The 26496-nt window shown below is 45.3% G+C and overlaps 1 protein-coding gene across 1 annotated transcript in view; it reads left to right on the forward strand.

Annotated features, from left to right (window-relative positions):
* Positions 1-3043: 3043 nt before the first annotated feature.
* NRK (Nik related kinase) overlaps positions 3044-26496 on the forward strand; it is a 117816-nt gene continuing 94363 nt past the window's right edge. Inside the window, exons 1-2 of the mRNA XM_035113283.2 lie at positions 3044-3620; positions 12142-12207. Of these exons, the coding sequence (XP_034969174.1) occupies positions 3564-3620; positions 12142-12207 (123 nt within the window). The 5' untranslated portion in view covers positions 3044-3563. The remainder of the gene's footprint in view (positions 3621-12141; positions 12208-26496) is intronic.

The raw sequence follows: 26496 nt of genomic DNA on the forward strand, positions 1-26496 counted from the left end.
CTTACTTGCTAGAGCAAAGAGGGGGTGGGGGGCTATGAAAACTCACCCTGACCAGTGCTGCTGCTTTTTGATCTCTCTCTCTCTCTCTCTCTCTCTGTGTGTGTGTGTGTGTGTGTGTGTGTGTGTGCAGGGTGACAGTGCGGGATTTCTTTGATGTCTGGAGGAGCCCCTTGGAATCTCTTTTAAGGAAATTGCTTCATAATTTATTGCAGTATTCTGTCCCACAGCTGTTTGGATCCGCAGCCACAACCATGTGTGTTAATAGAAAGCTGACACACACTTTGTGACTCAGGCTCATCCCTCTCGCTAAAATCACAACATGTAAAAAAAAACCAAAAAAACTGTGGCTTGCAGGGACTCTGATGTGCTGAGTCAGTGCATACAGACTGAACCCAAAGGCATGCCTCAACTAGTAGGTGTCTGCTTCAGGCTATCCAAACCCATGGTGGTTGTGTCTTAGGAGAGGCACCCTCAGTCACAGAGCAGAGAATGCCTCTTCTCAGCATTGTAAGAGACATGCTGAGGCTGCATGCCCACCATAATATGCAAAGCACATTCCCTCCCACCCACAAAGAATAATGGGAATCATAGTTTGTTAAGGGTGCTGGGAATTGTAGCTCAATGAGGCAAACTAGTTCCCAGGATTATCTGGGGGGTGTCATGTGGCGCTGTGGGTTAAACCACTGAGCCTAGGGCTTGTTGATCAGAAGGTCAGCAGTTCGAATCCCTGCAATGGGGTGAGCTCCCGCTGCTCGGTCCCACCTCCTGCCAACCTAGCAGTTCGAAAGCACATCAAAAAACGCAAGTAGATAAATAGGAACCGCTACAGCGGGAAGGTAAACGGCGTTTCCATGTGCTGCTCTGGTGTGCCAGAAGTGGCTTTGTCATGCTGGCCACATGACCTGGAAGCTGTACGCCGGTTCCTAACCCTAACCCTCAGCCAATAATGCGAGATGAGTGTGCAACCCCAGAGTCGGTCACGACTGGACCTAATGGTCAGGGATCCCTTTACCTTTACTGTGTATGCAGCCCTAGTGATGGCCACCAATTTAGATGACTTTAAAAGAGGATGAGACAAACACATGGAAGCTAAGGGCACCCAATATCATAGAATCTTAGAACTGTAGAGTTGGAAGGGTCCCTGGGGATCATCTAGTCCAACCGCATGCAATGCTGGAATATGCAGCCATCCCGTATGGGGATTGAACCTGCAACCTTGGCATTATTAGCACCACCCTCTAACCCAGGGCCCTGGAGTGGTGAGTAAGTGCTGAGTGAAATGCATTTTGTGGGATATCAGTCCATAAGTTCCAAGGCTAAGCCCCTGCAGTGGAAACACCTGTGGGACCCTACTGTAAAAAGTCCTGTAGGAAGAAAATCATAGGTTTCTGAAAAGGGGGGTGAAGCTATGGCACTTGTGTCAGCTTTGCCTATTGTATACATTTGAGTGCTATGTAGAAACAAGCCAAGCAGAACCTCCACTGGTTACAGTCTTACTTGCAGGCTTTAGTGGTTAGCATGCTGAATTTATGGCAGGGCGAGCTGAGTCACTGGGTGGCTGTGAGCCTGCAGCTTCTTCTTACCCTACCTCACAAAGTGTTGTGAAGACAGAAGGTAAGAACAGCATTGCTATCTTTAGAATAAACTTGGGCAACAAAATTGCAATGAACAACAACAACAACTAATCTGTCAACCAGGGAGGGCACTTTATACATTTAGGTAAAGGTAAAGGGACCCCGGTCCATTAGGTCCAGTCATGACCCACTCTGGGGTTGCGGCGCTCATCTCGTTTTACTGGCCGAAGCATACAGCTTTCGGGTCATGTGGCCAGCATGACAAAGCCGCTTCTGGCGAACCAGAGCAGCCCACAGAAACACTGTTTACCTTCCCGCTGTAGCAGTACCTATTTATCTACTTGCACTTTGACATACTTTCGAACTGCTAGGTTGGCAGGAGCTAGGACCGAGCAACGGGAGCTCACCCTGTCAAGGGGATTCGAACCGCCGACCTTCTGATCAGCAAGCCCTAGGCTCTGTGGTTTAACCCACAGCATTTAGTCCACTGCAAATCTCCTGTCAGAGCGAATCTGCCAGTCCTTAAGGCATGGGTTGGGCACCTGGGGCATGTATATCCCACCTTTTCCACAAATGAGCTCAATGTAGTGTACATGGTTTGTTCCCCCCTCCTCACTGAATCCTGACAGCAGTCTTGTGAGGCTGAGTGTCAGTGGCTGGTCCAAAGTCACTCCCAATAGGCTTTATTGCAGAGTGGGGATTTGAACTCTGGTGTCCTTCCAGGTCCTAGCCTAGCACTTCCATACCTAGCTAGGACGTGTTTAGTTTTTCCAACTTTCATATTCCAAAGATGAGGGGTGCTAAAAAGTTGTGACATGACTAGGAAAAGTTATTTTGATTAAATTAATATAATTTAGTTTTGCTTGGTAAGAGAAATGTGTGCAAAATTGCATAGAAATCATTAAAAATGATTGCCAAGGACTTGCAGTTATATTATATATTAATATGTATTATTAATATGTATTATTAATATGTATTATTATTATTATTTATCATTACCCGACATTTTCAGAAGGTAAAATTGAAGTCCCCCCCCCGAAAGCCAATGTGCTTCTTCCATCAAATGCAGACCTACCAAGCTAAATGTTGTCCAATCACAAAAATAATAGCAGATTTGAATTGCTCACATCCAAATTTGCAAATTTGCAAATATTAAGTTTCACCTGCTAAAATGACGGCCCTTGATACATGGTTCATCCTTCACCATTGCTCTTCTTTCCTTTAGGGCTCAACAACATCTGAAGGGCCGACTATCTGGTTCTGGGTGTCAGTCGGTATGGGAAAACGCACTATTTCTGTCCCCTTTGGGCAGTAGCAGAAGGAGCCAGAATACCTGACCTGTTTTCTGCAGCACGGACACCCCCTTTGCCCCCCTTTGTCCCACCAGATCCAGCTGTTGCATCAATCTCCCCACTATCACCCGCCTTCAACTCTCCAGCTCAGTCCGGCTGAGCCCATCCTCCGTGGCACGTCACTTCCTTGCAAACTTTCCCGAGAATATGCCCGTGCAAAAGTTGTTTGTCTTCAAAGGCTGGAGGCTGTGGGGCTGTTTCCTCGCCCTCTGACTGCGGGGTGCGGGGGAAGAGAGGGACCTTTCTCTCTCTCACACCCCCCTTTCCTTTCCTTTCCTTTCCTTTCTCGCTTTTCCCTGCCGGATTTGCATGTCAGGTTTCCTGTGTTTGTCACCAAGAGACGAACGGCCAGTATGGACAGGCTGCCTGGCAAGGGCTGAGCCACCGGGACCGTTAGACTGGCAAGGGGAGGAGAGAAATAAATAAAATAAGAAAAAGAAGGCGAAGACGAAGAAGAGATTGCGAGCCGATCAAGTCCTCAACCCCAGCAAGCATCCCGTGCAGGGGACTTTCTCTACAACCTCCTCTTTTTCTTAGCAACTGCAGCTGCGTCCCCAACGGCTCTCCGTGCCCCAGGAGCGCTTGGCAAGCGCAGCGCAGAGACCCGCCACTTACAGTACTGCATCGTTAAGAAGTCATGGCCAGCGACTACACGGCGAGGAGCCTGGACAGCATCGACCTGTCTGCGCTCAGGGTAAGTGTCCTGGCTGGGAAGGAAGAGAGGAGCTGGAGCGTGGGAGCCAGGGGGAGAGACATGGCACAGCTCAGCGGCAGACCTTGCATGCTGAAACTCCTGGGTGTCTACCCCGCATGGCATCTCTAGGTAGGGGTTTGGAGAGACCCCTTGCCTGAAACCCAGAAGAGCCCACTGCCTGTCTGTGCGGACACTACTGAACTAGATGGACCCAACGGTCTGAGATTTTTATGTTCTTTGAGGGCTTACAGCTGGCTCCTTCATAAGCCTCCAGAGGGGGCTGGCGGCAGCAAAAAGATGTCACTTCCCAGATGTCACTTTTGCTCTTCAGGGAGAAGTGGTCTTGCAAGGACCTCTTGGTGTAATCTGGCAGCTCAGCTCTTGCAAAGCATGCTTTGGGTCTCTTAGTAGTTGGTGGCATGGCATTGGATGCAGGCTAAATTGGGTGAACTGTTGAAACAAACAAGTTAGCCATGACTTAAGACCTCAGTGAGAACTATATGTGACTAAGTGTTGGTATTATCAGTGCTATTTTTCCCTTGGTCTCTTAGAATGGTAATGGCGCCCACCTGAAAGGTGCTGGAACTGACTTCTGGTGAGTTCCGGATGAATAAAATAAAAATAATTGGGTATTATTATTATGGCTTGAAGAGCTTTGCATGCATTGGACTGGATACTAACATAGCATACACCTATATATAAGTCTACTCTGAAGTAATACCTGTTGAGTTTGGTGGAGCTGACTCCCTGGTGAATGATTTCAGGACTGCAGCCTGTTGCAAGCTGTATTTATGCAGCTTATCAGTTGTGTTACATTAAATTCTCAAAGTGACCCACAAAATGAAATAAGTTATACAGTATACCGGTATATATGTATTAAAGTAATAAAACAATGAAAACAATGCCTCCATACCCTACCCCTCAACATAGACTAGTTCAGCACAGCAATGAAATTTATATACTGTACAAGGCCTGGGAGAACCAGAATGTCTTTCCCTGCTGCTAGAAAGATGTTGATATTGGTGTCACACAAGCCTTCATTGATGGGGGGGCACCACTGAGAAGGCCCATTTTCTTGTCAATATTCTCCTAGCAATTTGTGGAGGGAAGCACACAAACACCAGCACAGAGGGAAAGCAAAATGATGACCTCAGGCTCCAAGTTGTACCTAGTTTATATTGAAATCAGTGGGATTTGAGCTAAGACTTGACTGAGTTTCTCTCGGTATGAATTCAGCCCCTCATCTCAGCCTTGGAAAGCAGGGACTCTTGCTCCGGTCACTTGCATCTCCAGTTAAAAGGTCCAGGTGGCAGGAGACTGAACTCTGACAACCTGAACCTCTTTACAGCCTGGCAAGCTACTGCTAGTCAGAGTAGACAATACTGAGCTTGATTGGCTTATGGTGTGACCTGGTTTAAGGAATCCAGCTTCCTGCCACCTTATTGCAAATGAGCTGTGCATGCTCTAAGAGGGACTGAATGGACCTGTGCTGAGGCATCTGCAGTTAAGCTGATTGCATGTTTTATATGCTTTTTCTTGAAAAATTTCACAACAGCCCTGAAAGGTAGGGCTCTATGTTTGTGATTATTTTTCATGCTGTATCTGGGATTGAGTGTGGAGTAGGGAGAGGAAACTTGGATAAAGCACCTTGGATAAAGGGGAAACAAGCTATGAGAATTATTTGCCATTTCACACAAACATTATCTCAGTAATCTGTACAACAGCCCTGACATGTATCTGTGTAGTTATCCCAATAGGCAACTGGAGCAGGTGCAGTGTGTACACTGGGAAATCCAACACATTGACTTTATTGGGTGCAGTTAGAGTGCTGGTACATGCCATTGGCCCCTTGACCAGTTTTGGGAACAACCTTGCTCCCTTCTTGAGCCCATTCTGCAGATTCAAGGGGATGAGGCAACATTAGCATGCCATATCCCATCTGATGTACTAATAGCTGGGGTCAGGCATGAATCTGGAACATTCCAGTTCTCATCATGGCTCAATGCAAAAATATTTAATTATATTTTGAAAAGCTTGCAGCCATAGATTCTAGAATTCATATGGTCAAAGCAGCTCATGCAGGTGTTGCCTTTGTAATGCTTTCAAGTATCCTATAAATTAGTCCAAAACTTTTATCCTCTTGTCACAGGTGTTGGCCGGGGTGGGGGTGGGACTGAGGTTGAGAAGTAGTGACTTGCTGGTAATACATAATGGACGCTGCCAATTGTGCACCCCAGGACTCCTTCTCCGGCTCTTGGGGTGCTCCAGAGGCCATACCCAATATCCTGGCCATGGCCCTCACAGCCATGCACCAATTGTTTTTGCTCAACTGGAATGATGGCACTAGTTTGCCTGGTTGGCGTATGGAGATGTTTGTGTATTTATGGAAGCCTTTGATGTATGCATGGCTGGAATGCCACCTACTGTGCAAAGGCAAGAGCCGCAACTGTTGGTCCTCCTACTTTTCCCTCTAGCGCCACTCACTTTTTGACTAAGCCTTTCACCACCACCTTTTCTCTGAAGGTTTGAACTCTCAAAGTTAAGCAGAATTAGCCAACACATTTTGGTGTGTATGTCTTTAAAGGCTATGGGCTGTCTCCCACTAAGTTCCACACCATGTAGTAGACCCTTCAAAATTATGCTATTATTATTTATTGTTTATTCAATTTACATACTACCCTTTATCAAAAGATCCCAGGGCAGAGTACAACATTAAAAACATATTTTGTGGATCATAATAAAAATAAAAAACAGAACGCAAAGCATAATACTAGACAGCATAATAAGAAAATAATCACAATAGCAGCCTCGCCACCACCTTTAACAGGCCATAGATTATTTCATGGCCAAAGGTCTGGGTAAAGAGGAATGTTTTTTGCCTGGTGCCTAAAAACATATAAAGCCTCTCTGCGGAGAGCATTCACAGATGGGGAGCCACCACAGAAAAGGCCTGTTCTTGTGTTGCCACCCTCCAGACCTCTTGGGGATGGAGGACATAGAGAAGGGCCTCAGATGACAAGTGCAAAATTGGCTTAAGCTAGTTGTGTTAATAATTTCAATAGGTCTCCTCTGAGAATGAATAACACAGGATAGGTTCCTGCTCTTCAGTTGTGTGAGGGGGAAATCTCTGGCCCTCCAGATGAGGCTGAACTACAACTCCCATTAAACACACCAAGCATGGCCAGGAGCAAGGGGTGACAGCAACATCTGTAGTTGGGCAACCAATCTCCCCCCCCCCACCTGCAGTGCTTTTGAAAGATATCCACCCCACACCTGATCTTTTGGCAGGAGAATAGCAACTTTGTGTTTGTTAAAAAAACACACACCAGAAAACAGACTTCAGTTGCTCTGCAACTCCAGAGCAGTTTCAAGATGGGGTCCACCCAAAGTTTAGTCCTTCCCTTTATTTATTCAACCAATCCCTGGCCAAAAGCACTGAGTAGGGTGGTGGCCAGGGAACTGTTGGGTTTGTAAGAGAGCTTTGCTTTCCCTCCTTATCACCAGCAAACATGAGTTTGGCAGAGTTTTATTTTGTGTGTGTGTGTGTGTGTGTGTGTGTGTGTGTGTGTGTGTGTGTATGAATGAAACCTGGCTGAAGTGTTGCTTAGCCCTGTGATTTGAATGCATATCAAGCCATTCCCAGGACTGGGATGGGCAAGGGGTTTCCGTCATAAAGGGATTCCAATAAGCATCACCCCATGGGTGGAAAGGGGGAAAAAATGGTCATATGAATGCACCCTGCAATATGGAACCACCATAACCCTTGCTGTGTTTTGTTCATCATGTTAAATAAAAAGATTCCATCACACATCTTGCAGACTTTTCCAGCCAGGAAGAAACGTCTGGTACATCTAGTACAAAGTCCATCACTTCAGTTAAACTTTGTTGGAGGGGTGTGTGTAACCTCCAGAGTCCCAATTCCTTGATTTCTCGCTATGTAATTTATCACTCTTGTTAATTTCTTCTGGAGGAGATCACTGGAGGTTTCTGTGAAATAGGATTAATTTTGCAGATCATTTTTCCAGCACCCGTCCTTGCAATCTGTATGTTTGGAGATGATCCCCTTGAAGCTTTTTTTGCACAATCTGCTCCAAGTTTGATTCCACTGCTGTTTCGCTTTTTGCACAGTATTTCTACCTGTCTCTTCTAGGTGGCTTCAGTCCAGCTAGAGTTTGCTACAAAACTAATGACATCAGTTCTTTAGTCATATGCTTCCTGAGAAGTCCCATTAACCCAAGAGGGCTTACTTCTGAGAAGACCCATATAGGTGTGCACATCATGACTGCAATCTTAAGGATGCTTAACTAGGGCAGGGATAGGGAACCTCAGGCCCTAGGCCTCTCTATCTGGTCCTCAGGACTCTCCCCTTCTCCCCAGGCCATGCACATCCCTAGCTTTGCTTTGCAGCTTCCTTGAGTGTGTTTGCATCTTTGAACTCTAATTATGTTTCTTTGCTTCTCTTTATCAAGAATTTTCCACTTCATCTGTATCATCCACAGCATCTGGAGGGAAGCAGGCTAGCTTATGAGGGCATAGACACCTCTGTTCTTCAGGACTTTGCCCCTGCTCCCCAGTTAAACTTTCAGCTATGCATGAACATACTTCACCCTTGTGCTGGTGAGGGTGTGGGGAGAAGTAGCTATAGGCACTTGTGGTAGAAATGCCTGAAGGTGGCCAATTTTGGGGAGCGAGTGTTTAATGAGATAAGTACAATTACGCATCAGCATGTCATGAAGGCCTCAGAACATGCGTTACTGAATCTGTATTTAAACAAGAATCAGGACTTGGTGGATGAGCTACTAATTGGATTTCTCTTAATGGTTGCATGTATGGTTATAGCCACATTTTGGAAGGACTTAAAAGGTGTAAATGCTTGATGTAATAGATTATGGCATATTGCCCTCACTGCTAAATTGACTCACATATTAAGATTGGCAAGAGCAACAAAGTACAAAGATAACTTTGCAGGAGAATGGCGAAGCTTCATTTGGTTTACAAATTCTCCAGGAAACTGAAGATCACTTCCCAAGGCTTATACTAATTTGTGGATCATTTAATAAGTGTGTGTTTTATAGATGTGTACTATTATAAATTGTGGTGCATATAGGAACATGGATTTGCATAATGTGTTTTGTGGGTCTCCAGGGAAAAAGGTCTCTGAAACAAGGTTGTTGTGAGAATAATATGGAGAAGGAGAGAACCATGGACGCCAATTTGAACTTCTTGGAGGGTGCTGTGGGTTAAACCACTGAGCCTAGGGCTTGCCGATCAGAAGGTCAGCGGTTCGAATCCCCATGATGGGGTGAGCTCCCATTGCTTGGTCCCTGCTCCTGCCAACCTAGCAGTTTGAAGGCACGTCAAAGTTCAAGTAGATAAATAAGTACCGCTCCGGCAGGAAGGTAAACGACGTTTCTGTGCACTGCTCTGGTTTGCCAGAAGTGGCTTTGTCATGCTGGCCACATGACCCGGAAGCTGTACTCCAGCTCCCTCGGCCAGTAAAGCGAGATGAGCACCGCAACCCCAGAGTCATCCACGACTGGACCTAATGGTCAGGGGTCCCTTTACCTAAGTGTAAATAGCAAGTGGATGCTTGAGTGCCATTCTCTTGAACCACTCCCATCCTCCTGTGCCAGCACCTGACAATGGTGATGCTTCATTTTTGCTGACCTAGGCTATCTACCTGTCTTGGGTAGTCAAGACAGTGTTGGGAAAGGTTCCTGGCCAACATAGCAGGCAAGCACACACTGGTCTGTCCAGGTGACACATGCTGGCAGAATTTGTCTGAGCAGGCACAAGGTGGAGCAATGTGAGAAGGAGCAAGGTGTTGGAGCTAAGCGATCCTTCCGCACTCAGGTGAAAGATGCTGTCCTATTTCCAGTGCTGAAGTATGATTGAACTCGTCAGTCTAATCCTACCTTGGGCCTTCTGTTTATGTTCTACCACTTGGACATAGTTCCTTCGCTAAGAAAGGCACTGAAATTCTCACAGTACGCAGGAATTCCGTCGCCTGTTTGCAAAGAGGCCAGCTCTCACTCATCATTAGCAAGTCACTGCACACAAGCCTGCTTGAAAATGGAGATGACTTTTTGCCATCCGTTGGCCCTTGTGTTACAGACAGCAGACATCTGATGCTGGGCTCTGACTTTAGTCCTTGGATCTGTCCTTGTTCTGATTGGAGCACTCTGTGGTCTATTACAGCTTAGCCTTCCAACCAGGCCAAGTTCCTAATTGTCTCAGAGCTGGACGTGTCTTTGATATAGAGCTTCCTCTCCAACAGCATTTGGTATTCCAGAGTCTCTATGGCCCCTTGCTATCCAACTACTGCCAAGTTTGTTACATTTCCTTTGACAGATGCCAAAATCCTGACCCAAACATTAATCACTTTGAGGTTAATTACTGTAATGCACCATACCATATGCTGCTCTTCTTGCTTTGTCTTTATCATTGGATGAGGAGTCCAAAAGGCTGGAGCAAGGCAGCTGACCTGGATGCCACGAAAGCCAACTTGCTATATTCATGCTCCTCTGTAAAACTGTGAGACAGAAACCTGTACAGGAAACCAGAGCATACTGTGTTTCCTTTTTATTTAAACTAGGTGGAAGCCAAGACTTTTGCAGTTTTGGTTTTGTTTTCTTTATGCTTGAAAGCATGAGAAGTTGATTTTTTTTATTAAAAAAAATCCTATTTGTTTTTTGATTGTCCAATGTGTCCATTGGATCTTAGGGGGCTTACAATAAAATGCAAATAAACTCAACAACATTAAAGGGGGGGAAACAACCCAATTTCTCTTTTGTAAAGAGTACCCTGCACCTCCCAAATATTTGTCAAAAACCTAAGTTAAATAATTAGATGTAACCAGGATGCTTTTATTTCTTAGGATAAAACAGCTAAGTTTAGACCAGGGGCCAGCAAACTTTTTCAGCAGGGGGCTGGTCCAATGTCCCTCAGACCTTTTGGGGGGCTGGACTATTTGGGGGGGGGGATAATGCAAGAGCACCATGAGCCCCGGTGGCTGCTTACCTGTGTCTTGTGAGTGTCAAGGGCTGGCTGTGGTGGAGGGATGATGAGTGGAGCACAAAAGGGCTCTGGAGAGGGGCTGCTTAAAATGGCGGCCGCTTGAGCACTGCTGCTGTTGGCACCAACTAAGCCCAGACCACTTCCTCCTCTGGGCATGGCGGGGAGAAGCCAGGAGGAGGGAGGGAGGAGGTGCTTCCACTGTGTGTGGGAGAGGGAGGGAGAGGGAAACAACGTGCGCACTGGCGATCCATGCGGCGATTCCCGAACTGTCCACGGGCTGAATCCAGAAGGCAATTGGACCTGATCTGGCCTGTGGGCCTTAGTTTGCCTACCCATGGTTTAGACTTTGCAAGATAATAGCTGGAAATCAACCACATCAGGACAAAAGCACATTTTTAGTTAACAAGATTGTCCTTTTGGCTTTGCTGTCTTGCTGAAATGTAAGCATTCAAGTACCCAAACTATTTTGGATTTAAAATAAAATTCCTTCCAGTAGCACCTTAGAGACCAACTAAGTTTGTCATACATGCACACTTCTTCAGATATTTTTGGATAGTTTTCTTTTACTTTCAAGCCGGTGACCTTGACAGAAGCAGCAGGTAGACCCAACTTCTAAATTCAGAAGGGGGTATTTAAACTAGGGTTACCAGAAGTCTCTGTTTCCCAGGGAAAGTCCCCAGATTTACAAATCAGTTCCCATACAAAATCCATTGAAGTTGAAAAGTGTCCCTGGATTCATTGAAAAAAATCTTGTAGCCTTAATTTAAACAATCCTCTTTTGCAGTCTCAAATGAAGCAACATTTGCTGGTCAAGTTTTAAGGCACTGCCCTTTGAAACCCTAGAGTATTTGTACTGCAACAGTTTGGCACTGGCTCCTCTGTGATTTTGGACAGGCTTCCCCATGATCTTCCTTCCAAACTTTTCGTTTTTAGAAAACTGGGTTGCCTGCCTTTGGCTTGGGTGAGGTTGAGCACAGTTTAATTTTCTGTTCTCTCCATGCTTTACAAGAATAGCTGTGGCTCCCTTACACTGGCATTTCCACATTCCAGGATCTGCTTGGCCCACATGGCTTTTAACATAGCTACACCATTAACTCTTTGCAGGGAGGAAATGCTTCCTTCACCCCAATGAATTTGCAAAAGGCAGGCTTCCCCAACCTGTCACCCTCCAGATGTTGCTGGACTACAACTCCCATCACCTCTGACCATTGGCCATGCCAAATGGAGCTGATGGGAGTTAGCATTCAACAGCATCTGGATGGCACCAGATTAGGAAGGACTGCAATAGGACTGCAATAGGACACATCTACCTTGTGTGCATGTGTGCCCAACAGGCTATGGTGCTGGTCCCATTCATTTCAAATAAGCTTGTGCAGGAGACCTTCCAAATGAGTTGTATCCCTAATTCTTCACAATCTGATTCCAAGAGATGGAATCATATAGGACACAATAGCCTGGTTCTTTAAGTACAATTAATCAACGTGTTTATTGTTATTTTTTTCAGGATCCAGCAGGGATATTTGAACTAGTACAAGTTGTTGGAAATGGGACGTATGGGCAAGTCTATAAGGTAATGAACAAAACTCAATATATTTCATGGCATATTGACAAAACTGAAATCCTGGACATAATGGCTATATTCAGACATTACTACAAACCTTGGTTTGGCAAGCCAGCCTGCTTACAGACCATAGTTCATGAGGGCTTCCCTAGTCCAGATCTGAAACCGTGTTTCAAAGCTGGTTTTAAAGACACCATTTGTGCTAGGGGTTGTTTGCTTACCTTTCTGAATTCACAGACACACCACTGCTGTGCTTCAAGAGCTACCGCTCCATGGGGATAGGAATGAACTTATGAAGGTGAGCTCTGAGCAGAGGAAAATTTAAATTAAACAGATACCTCAAAGCCATGGTTTGCCTGCTGTATGTTTGTAAACTCAAGCCATGGTGTGGGTTCTAAATATCACAAACCACAGTTTGGAGTAAAGTCTGAATTGAGTCATTGGCCCAGGGGACCTGTCATAGTCAACCCCATTTAATGGTGGCCTGTGGATGTGGCACTCACTTTTGCTGAACTCCTCCTTTCTCACCAGCAGGAGCAACAAACCATGACCTTTGGCTTAGCATTCCTTATGAACCAGACGTCATGACTGGCTTTGCATGATTGGTAAGCCAAGACCAAACTTTGGCTTAGCATTATGTCTGAACTGGGGGTTGTGGCTTGTTTTACTCCAAACAAGCCATAGTCCCCAGTTCAGTCATAATGCTAAACTAAAGATTATGGTTTGTTATGCTTGCTGGCTAGAAGTAAGAAGCAAAGCAGGAACATTCTGTGCATTCATGGTAAACTGTTAACTGTGTTTTACTGTGAGGTGTCATGTAACTGATTTCCATCTGATCCAGAACAAAGCTGTTGTGGGCACTGCTGGTTTCATTGTCATTTCCTCCCTGCTTCTTTGATTGGTAGGTGATCTTTCACCCTGGCTGCTTGATTGTTCATTCTCTGCTAGTCCCAGTCTCGTGACTATCCTTCCAGGCTCCTTTACAGTTGGGAGACAAATCAAGCGAGCAGGCATGTCATGATGAGAATGCATTTTTATCCCTGATAAATGCTTGCCAGTGGACAAAAAAACCCCACAACAACTTGGAACTTTGTCTTTTGAGGGTGTGGTGTTGTTGCTGCTGTTGACATTGCATTGTTTTCTCTCTGTTTCTGTCATGAACTGTGAGCAATTTAAAATTAATTGCAGATTAGCTTGGCCGCACAACAGAACTGGACAAACCCTCCTTTGGGCAGGAAGAAGTGGCTTAGACTGGACAGCTCTTCAACTAGAGGGTGCCTTCAAATAGAGGACTGTCCTATTTGAAGCAGGCACACTTTTACAGTATGGCAAGACCCGTCCTTTGACCATGGGAAGGAAAGACTTGAGCTCTTGGTTTTTGGTTTTGGAAAGGACTTTCTTTCCCCCACTTATGGTGTTTCTGGGTCTGTGTAAAACAGCCAATTGAGAGACTAACTTTTCTCTGGAGCAGACAAAAAAATTGCATAAATAAAACTATCTTTTATGTTTGGGCGGGGGGGGGGGGAGGAAGAAATCTGGGCGGAGTACAATGGATTGCATGGCCTTGTTAAATTATGAAGTGTGAATGCAGCTTGTGTGCTGTGCAGAAAGCCTGAGCGGATTGGAGCACCGGAGGCAATTACTGGAAGGCTAAATTTAAGAAGCATGTATGCCCAAGAGCAAAAAGAATGGGGGTGGGGAGCAGGCTGGAAGGACAAATGCATTGGGCTGTGGCCTTGAGCCTTAAACTTCTTGCATGCCTCCCCTAGATACAGTTGCCAACTGCCAGGTATACCGTGTTTCTCCAAAAATAAGACACCGTCTTATATTTATTTTTCCTCAAAACAACAACAACACGGTGGCTTATTTTCAGGGGATGTCTTATTTTTTAAATTAAGTATGGTACAGTTATTTTTTAAATTAAGTATGGTACAAGGTTAAACTGCCTATCACTATGGCTTATTTTCGGGGTATGGCTTATTTTCGGAGTATGGCTTGTTTTCAGGGTATGGCTTATTTTCAGGGTATGGCTTATTTTCGGAGGCGGTATTTTCCACCCACTTTGCATTTTGGCCTTCAGTGTTGAGTACTTTCTTGAATAAATCCAGTATTTTGAGGGCTTAGAAAATGGTTTCATTTGACCTTGTGCTGTGATGGAATCATTGGACTCCACCCTTTTGACTTGGCATCCTCTCTAGGCTCCTCCCATGTATTCATTCACTCAGGAGATGGCTGTGGCTCAGTGGTAAAGCATCTGTCTTGCATGCAGAAGGCCCTCAAGTCAATCTCTGACATATCAAGTTAGGGCTGGGAAACATTCTGCATCTGAAACCCCCAAGAGCTGCTGTCATTCAATTCAGATACTGTACAAGTAATACTGAACTAGACGGACTAATGGTCTGATTCAGCATAAGACAGAGTTGCCTGATCTCCTGCTTTTACTCATGAGCCAGGTATTTTTTTATAGGATGCAGGCATTGAGGTCTAAACCACTGAGCCTCTTTGGCTTTCTGATTGGAAAGTCAGCAATTCAAATCCATGCAATGCAGTTGCTGTGTCCCAGCTCCTGCCAACCTAGCAGTTCAAAAGCACACCACTGCAAGTAGATCAATAGGTACCACTGTGGTGGGAAGGTAAACACCATTTCCGTGCACTCTGGTTTCCATCACAGTGTTCCGTTGCACCAGAAGCGGTTTAGTCCTGCTGGTCACATGATTAAATTTTTGTTTGGCATTTGTTTGTTTTTCCCCATAAACGTTCATGCTATGTAAATAAATGGTACATCACAGTTTTAGGTCTTCTTTTGCAGATGGTCACACTAATTGTCCTAGCATGTGTCAAACCCTGAATACAAGGGCTTTCTTCTTCAAGCATAGTTATTAACAGCTTTTAAAGACTGTGTGTGTGTGTGTGTGTGTGTGTGTGTGTGTGTGTGTTTCCTTTCCTTTCCTTTCCCAACAATGTGTGTGTATGTGTGTGAGTGTGTGTTTCCTTTCCTTTCCCAACAATGTCTAGGATCAGTAGACGGAAACAACTTAGAGGAAACTGCATACAGAGGGGGGGGGGAATCATGTAGCATTTCTGCTCCTTTGGTTTGCTGGAAGTGGTTCTTGCTCTTTCCTTGCCAACACATCCAGAAACTATATACAGTACTGTAATCAGAAGGCCCTTTATGTGGCCTATTAATGGCACATATCCTATTGCACTGGAGGTCTCAAACCCACCGCAGTCACTAGGGCAAGATCAGCATAGGGCTCTTAGGACTCCTACAGAGTCCTATGGATGTAGCCACTTTACCATTTGGTATCCTTTTGTGGTGGAAGAGGACAGCTTTATTTTCCATCAGATCCACAGAACCCTGTTTACTCCACAAGCCAGAAAAGAAATCGTTACACACAGGGAGAGCAATACTGTATAAGATAGTTTTGTGGGTGGTACCCAATGCACTCGTTCCATTAGCACAAGGATTCATGCTCGTGCATTGGAACGAGCATCCTCCCCAAATTTGGAGCTTTTAGGATGTTCCCGGGGAGGAGGCAGAAGTTCCATAATTGTACAGGGACGAAATCCTTGCCCTAACGGAATGAGTCACTTAGAACTCCCCTGTGTGTGATCCAACCAAAGCCACAGGACACTCCTCTGCAGGTTTACTCAGAAGCAAGTCCTGAGTTAAATGGAGGTTACTCCTCCCAGGTAAGTTTGAGTTAAGTACTGCAGCTTTTAGTATTTTCAACCAAAATTAATTAAACCCATTGCAATTGGTGGGACTTAGAATCATAGAGTTGGAAGAGATCCCCAAGGGTCATCTAGTCCAACCCCCCTGCAAGGCAGGAATCTCAGCTAAAGCAACCAAGACAGATGGCCACCCAGCCTCTGCTTTAAAAACCTCCAAGGAAGGAGATCTTGTTCTTAATCTTAATCTTGTTTTGCCTGTGCCTGTTTGCTGTTCAGCATGCTCACAAGCTTAGTTTTCTCCATCTACCTTAGTTATGTCTACATAACTAAGGGTTTCAGGCAGGAGTCTTCCCTACTTCTCCTTGGAAATGCTGTTGATTGAATGAGGGATCTTCTACAGGCAAAGCAGATGCAACGTTCTTTTCCAACATAGGACTTAGGCTGAGATCTTGGAACCTGCAACTGCTTCCCACTGGTTATCTGCAGCATCATGCTAGATGTCGCCTGACTGAAGATGCAGTTTTCTCATAGTAACATAACAAGACCTTGCTGGGTCAGGCCAATGGCTCATCTAGTCTAGCATTCTGTTCTCAACAGTGGCCAACCAAATGCCTCTGAGAAGCCTGCAAGCAGGACCAGGGCACAACAGCACTCTTCCCCACCTGCAATTGCTCAGAAGCATACTGTCTCTCATGGAAAACGAAGAACAGTGGCATGCCAATCTCACTATAAATTGATCCATGCTTTATGACCAAAGCCACACACAAGATATATGTTCAAGTTTAATCAGCCCTTCATTGGCTTCTGCTTGGCTTGCAAAATAACAACACATTATTTTGCAGGGGGGTGGGTGGGATCCACATATATTGCTTATATCATCACTCAGGAACTTGATTTGTTCCTTACAAATGCATCTTGAGTAGCACTTAAGTAATTTAGTCAGAGAGGGGTACTTCTTTTTAGGGAAAAGCATATGATAAAATACTTTTTCTCTCTAGTTTCTTTTCTTTTTTCTTTTCTTTTTTGAAGCAATGCATTCTTTTGATGCCAGAAAGCTTCTGGCTCTGTTGAGTAAAATTTTATGAGGGTTTCTTTTCTGTTGTTTTCTTTAAAAGAATCTTGGGATTTTAAATGGAAAAAACAACGAATAAACAATTTACAGATCATTTCTGCTACGCTGCATTTGCTCAGACATCTTGCTTTTATAACTTTGTTCTTGAGAACATTCACCCCAAAATATATAAGGAAAGCCACATTTATGAAATAAATATACTGTTAATTTAGATAACAGACTCCATGATTTATTTACGCGCAGTGTCCACACATGTAGTTTGCAGTGAGCCTGACAATTTTTTTAAAAAAAGAAGAAGCTGAAAGAGAAATAACATTCCTTTAATGTTTGCCCTTTCCATCTTAACATAAAAGATTGATTAAATCTGTTCAAGCAGTTCATTTGCAAAAAAAGAAAGGCCAAATTGCTTCTGCAGATAAGTGATCACAAAAATACAATTATTAAAGTAGAGGGGTTTTTTTTTGGGGGGGGTTGCAGTTCACATGTGGATGGCAAGGTAAGAAAGTAGATGGAAGATGTCACAAACCTACCTTCATATTTCCCCATTAAGTGGGTGTTTTTAAAGTGGGGAATTTTTGACCCAAGCCCAGATGGGAGTTGCAGCTCAGCAATGTCTCAATGTCCAAGGATCCCCCAATTCAATTCAAAGCAACATTTCCCAGCCTGGCACCCTCCAGATGCATAGCTGCCAAGTTTTCCCTTTTCTCGCGAGGAAGCCTATTCAGCATAAGGGAATTTCCCTTAAAAAAAGGGAGAACTTGGCAGCTATGCAGATGTTTTGGGCTACAACTCTCATCTGCCCGAACCTTCAAATCAATCTCCAGGTTGCAAGTTTTACTTTTGCCTTGCAAAATCTGGGGAAGTCATTTTGTTGTTTGGACCAAGAAACGTGCATCCCAAGTATGTGATTTATTGTCTCGGCAAAGCTTGTGTTCCTTGTTTGTATTCCTTTAAAGCTGCCAGAAAGGGCTCTTCCCCCCCTCTCTCTCTTCTTGTTTAGTCATTAGGTCAGGCTGCTGCCATTGTATATTTAGCTGTTTTCTTGGAACTGCCCAGTCAGCTGTTTTTCCTCTTGAGAATTCTAAGTGCCTTAAGCAGAAGTTGCTGGGGTGGGTGCATGGCCGAGTGGCAGGCAGTTGCAGCCAAACCACTCCACTCATTTCATTTCAACTGCTCATCTATTTCTTTCTGCTGGAAATTAGAGCTGTGCGTACCATGTCCTCTGCTTTGCTAATCTCTGAACGATCCTGCTGCCCCTCACCCAGGTGCAGTGGTGTATACTGTCCTGCAACCATTGTTAGAGAGCAAGGTTCAGTTCTCAGTACTGTACAGTATTCTTCAGTAAGGTCGCGTCCACATCATACATTTAAAACACATTTAACACACTCTTTGGGGGCAGGAACAGAGAACCATAGGATTGTAGTGTTGGAAGGGTCTAGTTCACTGTTTCCCAAACTTGGGTCTCCAGCTCTTTATGAACTACAGTTCCCATCATCTCTGACCACTGGTCCTAGCTAGGGATGGTGGGATTTGTAGTCCATCAACAGCTGGAGACACAAGTTTGGGAAACCCTGGTCTAGTCCAACCCCTTGCAATGCAGGAATCTCAACTAGATCATACATGACAGATGACCATCCAACCTCTTCTTAAAAACCTCCAAGGAAGGAGAGTCCACCACCTTCTGAGGGAGTCTGCTCTCCTATCAAAAAGCTCTTGCTGCCAGAAAGTTCTTACTGATGTTTAGATAGAATCTCCTTTCTTGTAACTTGAAGCCTCTGAGGCAGGAGAAAACAAGCTTTTCTCCATCCTCCATGTGACAGCCCTCCGCTCTGATATCTCCTTTATGTCGGGCTAAACATACTCAACTCCCTTAATCGTTCCTCATAAGACTTGGTTTCTAAACGCCTTGATCATATCTTTAAAGCACATTGAACACCCTTTTAAAGCACATGGTCTACCCCCAAAGAATCTCAATAACAGTAGTTTACCTGTTTGGGTCTATTACTGCATAATAGAGTTACAATTCCTAGCAAACTACAGCTCCCAGAATTCCCTTGGGAAAGCCAAGTGCTTTGAAAGGGCTTTAAATTTATGATGTGGATAAGCCCTAGTGCTGCTTAGCTTTAGCGGGACAGTGGAATTACAACCTTTCTGCCAAGGCCATTTCAAAAGAGCTTGTTTGGGAGAACTTCCAACTGGGTTATACTCCACATTCAGTTTATAGATGGGTTTTCCATTGGAGACAGCGAACGGTCATGGGGCTGGCCCTATTTAATCATTATCGGAATTAAAACACCGCTGATTTTAGTGGGTGTGGCTATTTAACAGCCTCTCTTCAGCCTTTTAAAACTGAAATGCTAAGTCAAATATTTTGACGGATGTGTAGTTGATGTGGCAGCGACCACAAATGATAGAGGCTGCCCCCCCGCTGCCCCCCCATGCAAAGTGTCATTATATGCATTTTGGTGCTGGTGATGTTTTGAATCTTCTATTCATTCTACTGCTTCCTATTCATACTTCCTTCTGCTCGTGGTCCCTCCCCCCCCCTTCAAGAAACCTTAAGCAAAGGACACATTCTGCATTTCCACTTCTACAATGGAAGGAAATGCTTTGGGGCCCAGATGTTGCAGCCCTGGATGTTGTTAAGCTGCTTAAACTTCACCGAAGGTCAATACAAATCCATCTCACACACAGAAAGAGCAGCACAGGGATTGCCACCTTCCCCACAGGTCTCTCCTCTGTGCCAGAATGCACTGCTAGGCACGTATCTTCATGGCCAGGCTGCCCTTGTAGCTAGGACTATCCTCTTCCCATAAGGCAAGGTTAGGGAATGGCAGGCCAGGGGGCAAATGCAGCCATCCCAAGGAGGAGTGGGGTGTGTGTGTGTGGAGAAAGCAGCCCAGTGCATCCTGGTAAAATTTGCATTGATTGCTCCACCCACTTTTGCCTCTGGCCCCACCTACTACTGGCATGCGATCCCTGGAAAGTTTCCCTTAAAGGAATGTGGTCTTCCTGCTCCTAGAGCATCCAGCACCCCTTTCTTTAAGGTTAAACATCCTCAGGCAAGCACAAGAGACAAGAGGAAAGCTGCCAGTGTTTGTCTGGATTGTTGCTGCCTTGGGAATCAGAGTCTTCTTATTTGGGAAATGCTGGCTATTTTAATATGTTAGAGTGAAATGTGTTGTAATCCCTGAATGTTAAAATGGGGGGGGGGGGGAGAGAAGGAGGGAATATAGCATTCAGGGGAATATTTCATGACACTAAGCCACCTGGTAGTCCCTCTTTATACAATGTCATTACAAAGCTGCAAACTGCAACACCTAATGCAAAACAAGTTTTGTGGTTCCTCTGCCTATTGTTGGGGGAGACGGATACGGCATCACCAAAAGCAATTCCTCTGATTTAACGGTATAAGTCTCCTCTGTCAACTCTTTCCATCTTCAGTTGTGGTCATATGTACTGTCTCGTACAGTGTGTGGGGGGAAACCAAAATCATAGTTGGGGAGAATTCCTTCCTGTGTCCTATTAAAATGCCATGGCATTCTTAATACATAGCCAAGCTTAGTGGTAGGTTCCCTCTTCTTCGGGTTTGGTTGCTTGTTCTACTGTGTACTCCTGACAAAGTCATTTTTTACACCCCTTTCCAATTTTTCCCATGCTGCTTCTGCTCCTGCCTTGCCTAAATGCACTCAGTCTTCACAAACCTGTAAAGTTCTGAATATTGACGTGCTTCTGACACAATGGCAATGTGAGAAAAGCAGCCCTAGTTGACTTGTAGGATGGGTGACTCATGTTAATTGTTGAGAAGCAGGCCAGAATCTGCTTTGAAACAGTTTTTAGCAGCCTGAGCTTTGCTGTGCTCATTTGCTAAATTTAAACCAGATTATCTCTTTGGGATACAACTGTGTCAAACCTTGGCTTCTTACAGTTTTGAGACTGACATTTTCAGTCTCTCCACCGTTCGTGATTTACAATGTCTATTATGGATCACTCAGTTCTATAGCAGGGGTAGGCAACCGCAGGATGCGGCCCAATCGCCTTCTCATTCCGACCCACGGACGGTCCGGGAATCAGCGTGTTTTTACATGAGTAGAATGTGTGCTTTTATTTAAAATGCATCTCTGGGTTATTTGTGGGGCATAGGAATTTGTTCATTGCCCCCCCCCCCCAAAAATATAGTCTGGCCCACCACATGGTTTGAGGAACAGTGGACCGGCCCACGGCTGAAAAAGGTTGCTGACCCCTGAGTAAGAGCATACTAAGATTATGAAGGAACTCGGATGGCACTGTGGTCTAAACCACTGAGCCTCTTGGGCTTGCCGATCAGAAGGTTGGCGGTTCGAATCCCTGTGACAGGGTGAGCTCCCATTGCTCTGTCCCAGCTCCTGCCAACCTAGCAGTTCAAAAGCACGTCAAAGTGCAAGTAGATAAATGGGTACCGCTGTGGCGGGGAGGTAAACGGCATTTCTGTGTGCTCCGGTTTCCGTCACAGTGTTCTGTTGTGCCAGAAGTGATTTAGTCCTGCTGGCCACATGACCAGGAAAGCTGTCTGTGGACAAACGCCAGCCAGCTGTCTCGGCCTGAAGCGAGATGAGCACCGCACCCTATGATCGCCTTTGACTGGATTTAACCATCCAGGGGTCCTTTTAGATTATGAATATAGGAAGCAGCCTTATAATTGTCAGACCACTGGTCGGTGCATCTAGCTCAGTATTGCTAGTGTTAGAAACTGAGATATGAAAGCTAGGAGCTAAATGGCATCTTAAACGTAGCTTATCGGCCCAACAGTGGAATGTCTAAGCACACTTTTTTTATAACATGAATACAAAGCTGAAAATGAATGAACTGGAGCTGTTCATTTTTCACATGGTCTAATCTTTCCCCTGCCCACCCCCCTAATATTCATAAGATGGTCTCTTCTCCAGTCTTCAGAGAATAGCTGGAAGTGGGGAGGCAGAAATAGCTCCTTCTTTCCTTCCACTCTGCAGTTTTAATCTGAAATCTTAGGCGCGGTACTGTTCCCAGAGCTCAGAAACTGCTCGTGCGAATGAAATTCCCTGTCGCAAAATGCGCCCTGAACAATGATAATTTTGAACACTGGGTATTGTCCACACTGGCTAGCAGCAGCTTTCCAGGACGCCAGATGTGGAGTTTTCCCCAGTCCTACTTGGATCTGCCAGGGATTGAACCCTGGCAGAACATCACTGAGCTGAGGCCCTTTCCCTAACTGAAACCACCTGTTAGAATTACAAACTTTACCTGTGTTTTGCATCCATGAAGTGATGGTATAAACACAATCTCTCCGTTCTGATTTGAATATGCTGAATCAAGAAAACAACGAACACACAAACAACAGGAGCCTGCCATTGGGAGTTTATAATACCAGCATATCTCTTTCTCTTTCTCCTTCTCCCTCCTTCCCAGGCTCTCTTAGGAGGTGATTAAAACAAAAGGGACAGTCCTTCATCAGAAGTGCATAAACCCATCAAGGAATCATCTGGGTACTTTATGGTGAAAGATCATTGCTAATTAACTGCCATGGAGTGATGGATTCCCCCCCCCCCCAGCCCAGCTGTCACAATGGGCGATGTGAATAATTTGCTCTGGGTTTAAAATGGTGTGATCCTTGAGAAATGGGCCATTTATTGCAATGGAAGCCAGGTGTGTGTGTGTGTGTGTGTGTGTGTTCAAAGAAAAAGAATATTAACTATTTCAAGTTCCAGGGAAAGTAGCCAGGGAAAGTTTGGGCTTTAAATGAGGGTGCCAGCCTGTCTGGAAGGGCTTCGTACTATACTGTGAAGTTTTCAATGCCTGGAAACATTTGCAAACAATGGCTTTCCATAAAGGAGCAGGAGCTGTAGTAGGAAGCAATGTAGGAGTGAGTGGCATTAGCTGGGTACAAAATAAGAGCAGACCTCCTCTGTCTCAGACAGCAACCAACCCTACAAAACTGCAGTTTGCTGCTTGGGGCAAAAGTATGGTGCTATCCACTTTCCATTCTACATACAGAAGTCATACATACAGGATGGCAGTGGAATCTCAGGTCACATGCACACCGTTATACCACTTTAAAAGTCATGGCCTTCCACCCCACTCAAAAAACAAAACAAAACCATGGTGACTGTAGTTTGCTAGGAGAGCTGTGAATTGTAGTGCTGAGAGGCATCTAACTACTTAGTGGTACCTTAGTGCTTTAAATCTATGGTGTTTATGTGTCCTTACACAGCACTGGTGAAGGCAAATCCACACCGTGATCAACTCCCATCTGGAAACCAATGTCCCCACTGTGGAAGGATGTGTGGATCCAGAATTGGCCTCCACAGTCACTTACAGACCCATTGTTAAAACCATGTTCATGGAAGACAATCTTACTCAGCTACGAGTGATCGCCAAAGAAGAAGAAGAAGCATCTTCCCCTGCACCTGAAGTAGCAGTCTGGTTTAGGGTGGCCAGGACAGGTCATGGGAACTTAAAAAACAGCAAGGGGTCTACTCCCATGCACCCCCCCCAGCATCTGCTGCCTGAGGCAGTCGCCTCACTTAGCCATTGGCTCTGCTACAGACAGCCACATTGATAAGTATATGCGTGTGAGGAGATTCATAGAAATAATGTTTCCCATCTCCTCTTTCTCTCTGCAACCCCCAGGAAGCCTCTCCAAAGCATTACAATGAGGAATGGGGCATGGGGGGTTGCTGGTGGAAGGGCGTTAGCACCCAAAATCAGGCAGAAGCTTTGGTGGTGTTGGAATCCTAGGAAACGTTCAGTCTCGCTGTCAGTGGAAGCTTGTTCTGCGTGGCCTGTCTGCATGTGGGATGCAGTATTTTCTTGGACCTGATATTCCATCTTTGCCATCACAGGGGATGATAGTGTTGTACTGCAGCTCCCAACAGCCAAAGACTCTACTGCCCTGGACAGCTGTTGCCTGTCAGAATAGACAACACTGTGCTAGATGGACAAAGTAGACTGACCTGGTATCAGACAGTTTCCTGAGTTCTTAGAATTTGGTGTATACTGGTTTTTCAGACTCCTTACTTATCTGAACAATCTGCCAATCCGAGCATTGTCTGCTACCCTGCCTTAGAGGCGGTTTCAGAAATACTGCTTTGAAGAGACCATTATTGTGGGAGCAAGAGGGGTGGGGTGGGCACGGAAGGCTGTATTTTTATTTATTTATAAATATATTCATATACTGATCTATCATGAAAAATATATCACAGCAGTTTACAACAATATAAAAGCATGAAACCAGACAATGAAATCATAAAAGGTTAAAAACTAGTTAAAAGGAAATAAAAAAAAACAAACATCAATAGATCCATTGTGGGGGATGCATTCTTAACTAGCTGCATAGTCCTGGAGGAATAGAAACCTTTTAAAAGTTGGCACAGAAGGTGCCCACTGAATCTCTATTGGCAGGGAGCTCCACAGGGCTGGGCCAATGACACTAAAATCTTGATTTCTCAATGTTGCCAAATGAGCCTTGCCAATTTGGGGAACAACCAATGGCGCTCCTACAAATGAACTCAATGATTGCGCTGAAATATAAGGTTTCAGGCAATCCCTGAAGTATCCTGGACCCAAGTTGTCAGGGTCCAGGATACAAGAACCTTGAACCCAGCTCATACAAGCAAGACCTGATTGCAACAGCAGCTCTCCCCTCCAGTGGTTTCCAGCAGCTGTCATTCAGAAGCATAACTGCCTCTAATTATGTAGGGAGATCACAGGCATCATGGCTGGTACCCATTGACAGCCTTTATCTCCAGAAATCTGTCTAATCTTCTTTCAATATTACCCAAAGGACCAGGGGCGTACCCAGGATCAAAACTGGGGGGGGGGGGAAGCCATGGTTGTTCAGGGATGGGGCCAAGGCATGGGAGGGGAGGGGCCACGAAGTGGGGACATGGGCGGGGCTACAGGGCAAGCGGGCCCGATGATATCGCGGCAGCAGGGGCAGCGGCCACCTTGTGCTTCTGGGGCTGGCAGCATTGGTGGCTACCCTGCTTGGCTGGAGAGGACGGGAGGGTCGGGCAGGCGAGAGGGGGTGGCAGGGCGGGCGAGGGCGAGGCAAGGCACAGCCGCAGTCACGACAGCTCCAAGGCGTTGCTGCATATCAGCATAATATTTCAACCATGTTGTGGGTTCAAGCCCCACCTTGGGGGGAAATCCCTGCATTGCAGGGGGTTGGACTAGATGACCTTTGTGGATCCTTCCGACTACAATTCTATGATTCTATTGATATATTACCATAGCATATGCGTCATTCTGCTTTCTTGAATTGTCCTAGGCATAGCAGCCAACTCCTAGAGGCCTAGGTGCCTCGCCCCCCCCCCAATTACTGGTAAATACCGTATTTGAAAGAGTCACCTCCCCCATGTTGATGGGCTTTCTATGTGGGGCTTATCTGCCGCACCCATATTTTATTAAGGATGGAAGAGGGAGGGAAGGAAGGAAGAAATAGAGAGAGGGATAACTCATATTTGTGGGTGCCTCTGGGTGATGCTGTGATGCTGGAACTCTGCAGCAAGAGGAAGATACCGGTACGCCTGTACAGGAGCCTTGTAAGCAGCTTTTTCTCTGCTTGATTTACACAGTACCTCGGTTTATGAACACAATTGGTTCCGGAAGTCTGTTCATAAACTAAAGCGTTCATAAACTGAAGCGAACTTTCCCATTGAAAGTAATGGAAAGTGGATTAATCTGTTCCAGATGGGTCCGTGGAGTACTCAACCTGAAGTGTACTTAACCCGAAGCATGGGTGTAATTGGTTCCGGAAGTCTGTTCATAAACTGAAGCATTCATAAACTGAAGCGAACTTTCCCATTGAAAGTTATGGAAAGTGAATTAATCCGTTCCAGATGGGTCGTAAACCAAAAATTCATAAACCGAAGTCTTCATAAACCAAGGTTCCACTGTATACAGATGCAGGAGGAGGGGCAGACTGGAACACCACTGCTTTTTATAAACATCACTGTGTCTGTCAAAGCTACAGCCCCCCTTTTCTTATTCACTTCCTTTTAGCCCTGCAGAGCCACCTCAGTCAAATTGAATCCTCTGCACCCTCATTAAATTGCCAATAGAACTCTTAATGCGATCCCTGAATGCTCATTAACAACTCCCACTGAAGAACAATAGGGTGAAGTGGTGAGCTATCAAATCTTGCCTGAAAGGGGATATCTGCTCCATTGTCTTAACTGCTTAACTACTGGTAGCCACTTTGCTTTATTTATTTGATGTGTTTTTGTTACAGCTGTGTTCCCCCCCCCAGCAAGCGGAGACTGAGCGGCTCTCGCTAAAGCAAAGCACGTCTCCCGTTTGCCCTTTTCCACTTCAGTTTTTGGAGGGGAAAAGTGCTGGTTATGGTCTGTAAAATACGTTAATTTTTTGCTTCTGGGGGGGGCAGTTGCCCCCGCCTGCCCCCCGGGTACGCTTATGCAAAGGACAGAACGTAGGCAGATGTAGGGTGAGGGTTTCACATCCTCACTTTCAGCTTCTGCTAGCCACGTCATGGACTATCATCCTAGGAGTTTTTATGTTCACTGTCAGGTGCTGTA

The sequence above is a fragment of the Zootoca vivipara genome, chromosome Z (assembly GCF_963506605.1).
Source record: "Zootoca vivipara chromosome Z, rZooViv1.1, whole genome shotgun sequence".
Classification (NCBI taxonomy): domain Eukaryota; kingdom Metazoa; phylum Chordata; class Lepidosauria; order Squamata; family Lacertidae; genus Zootoca; species Zootoca vivipara.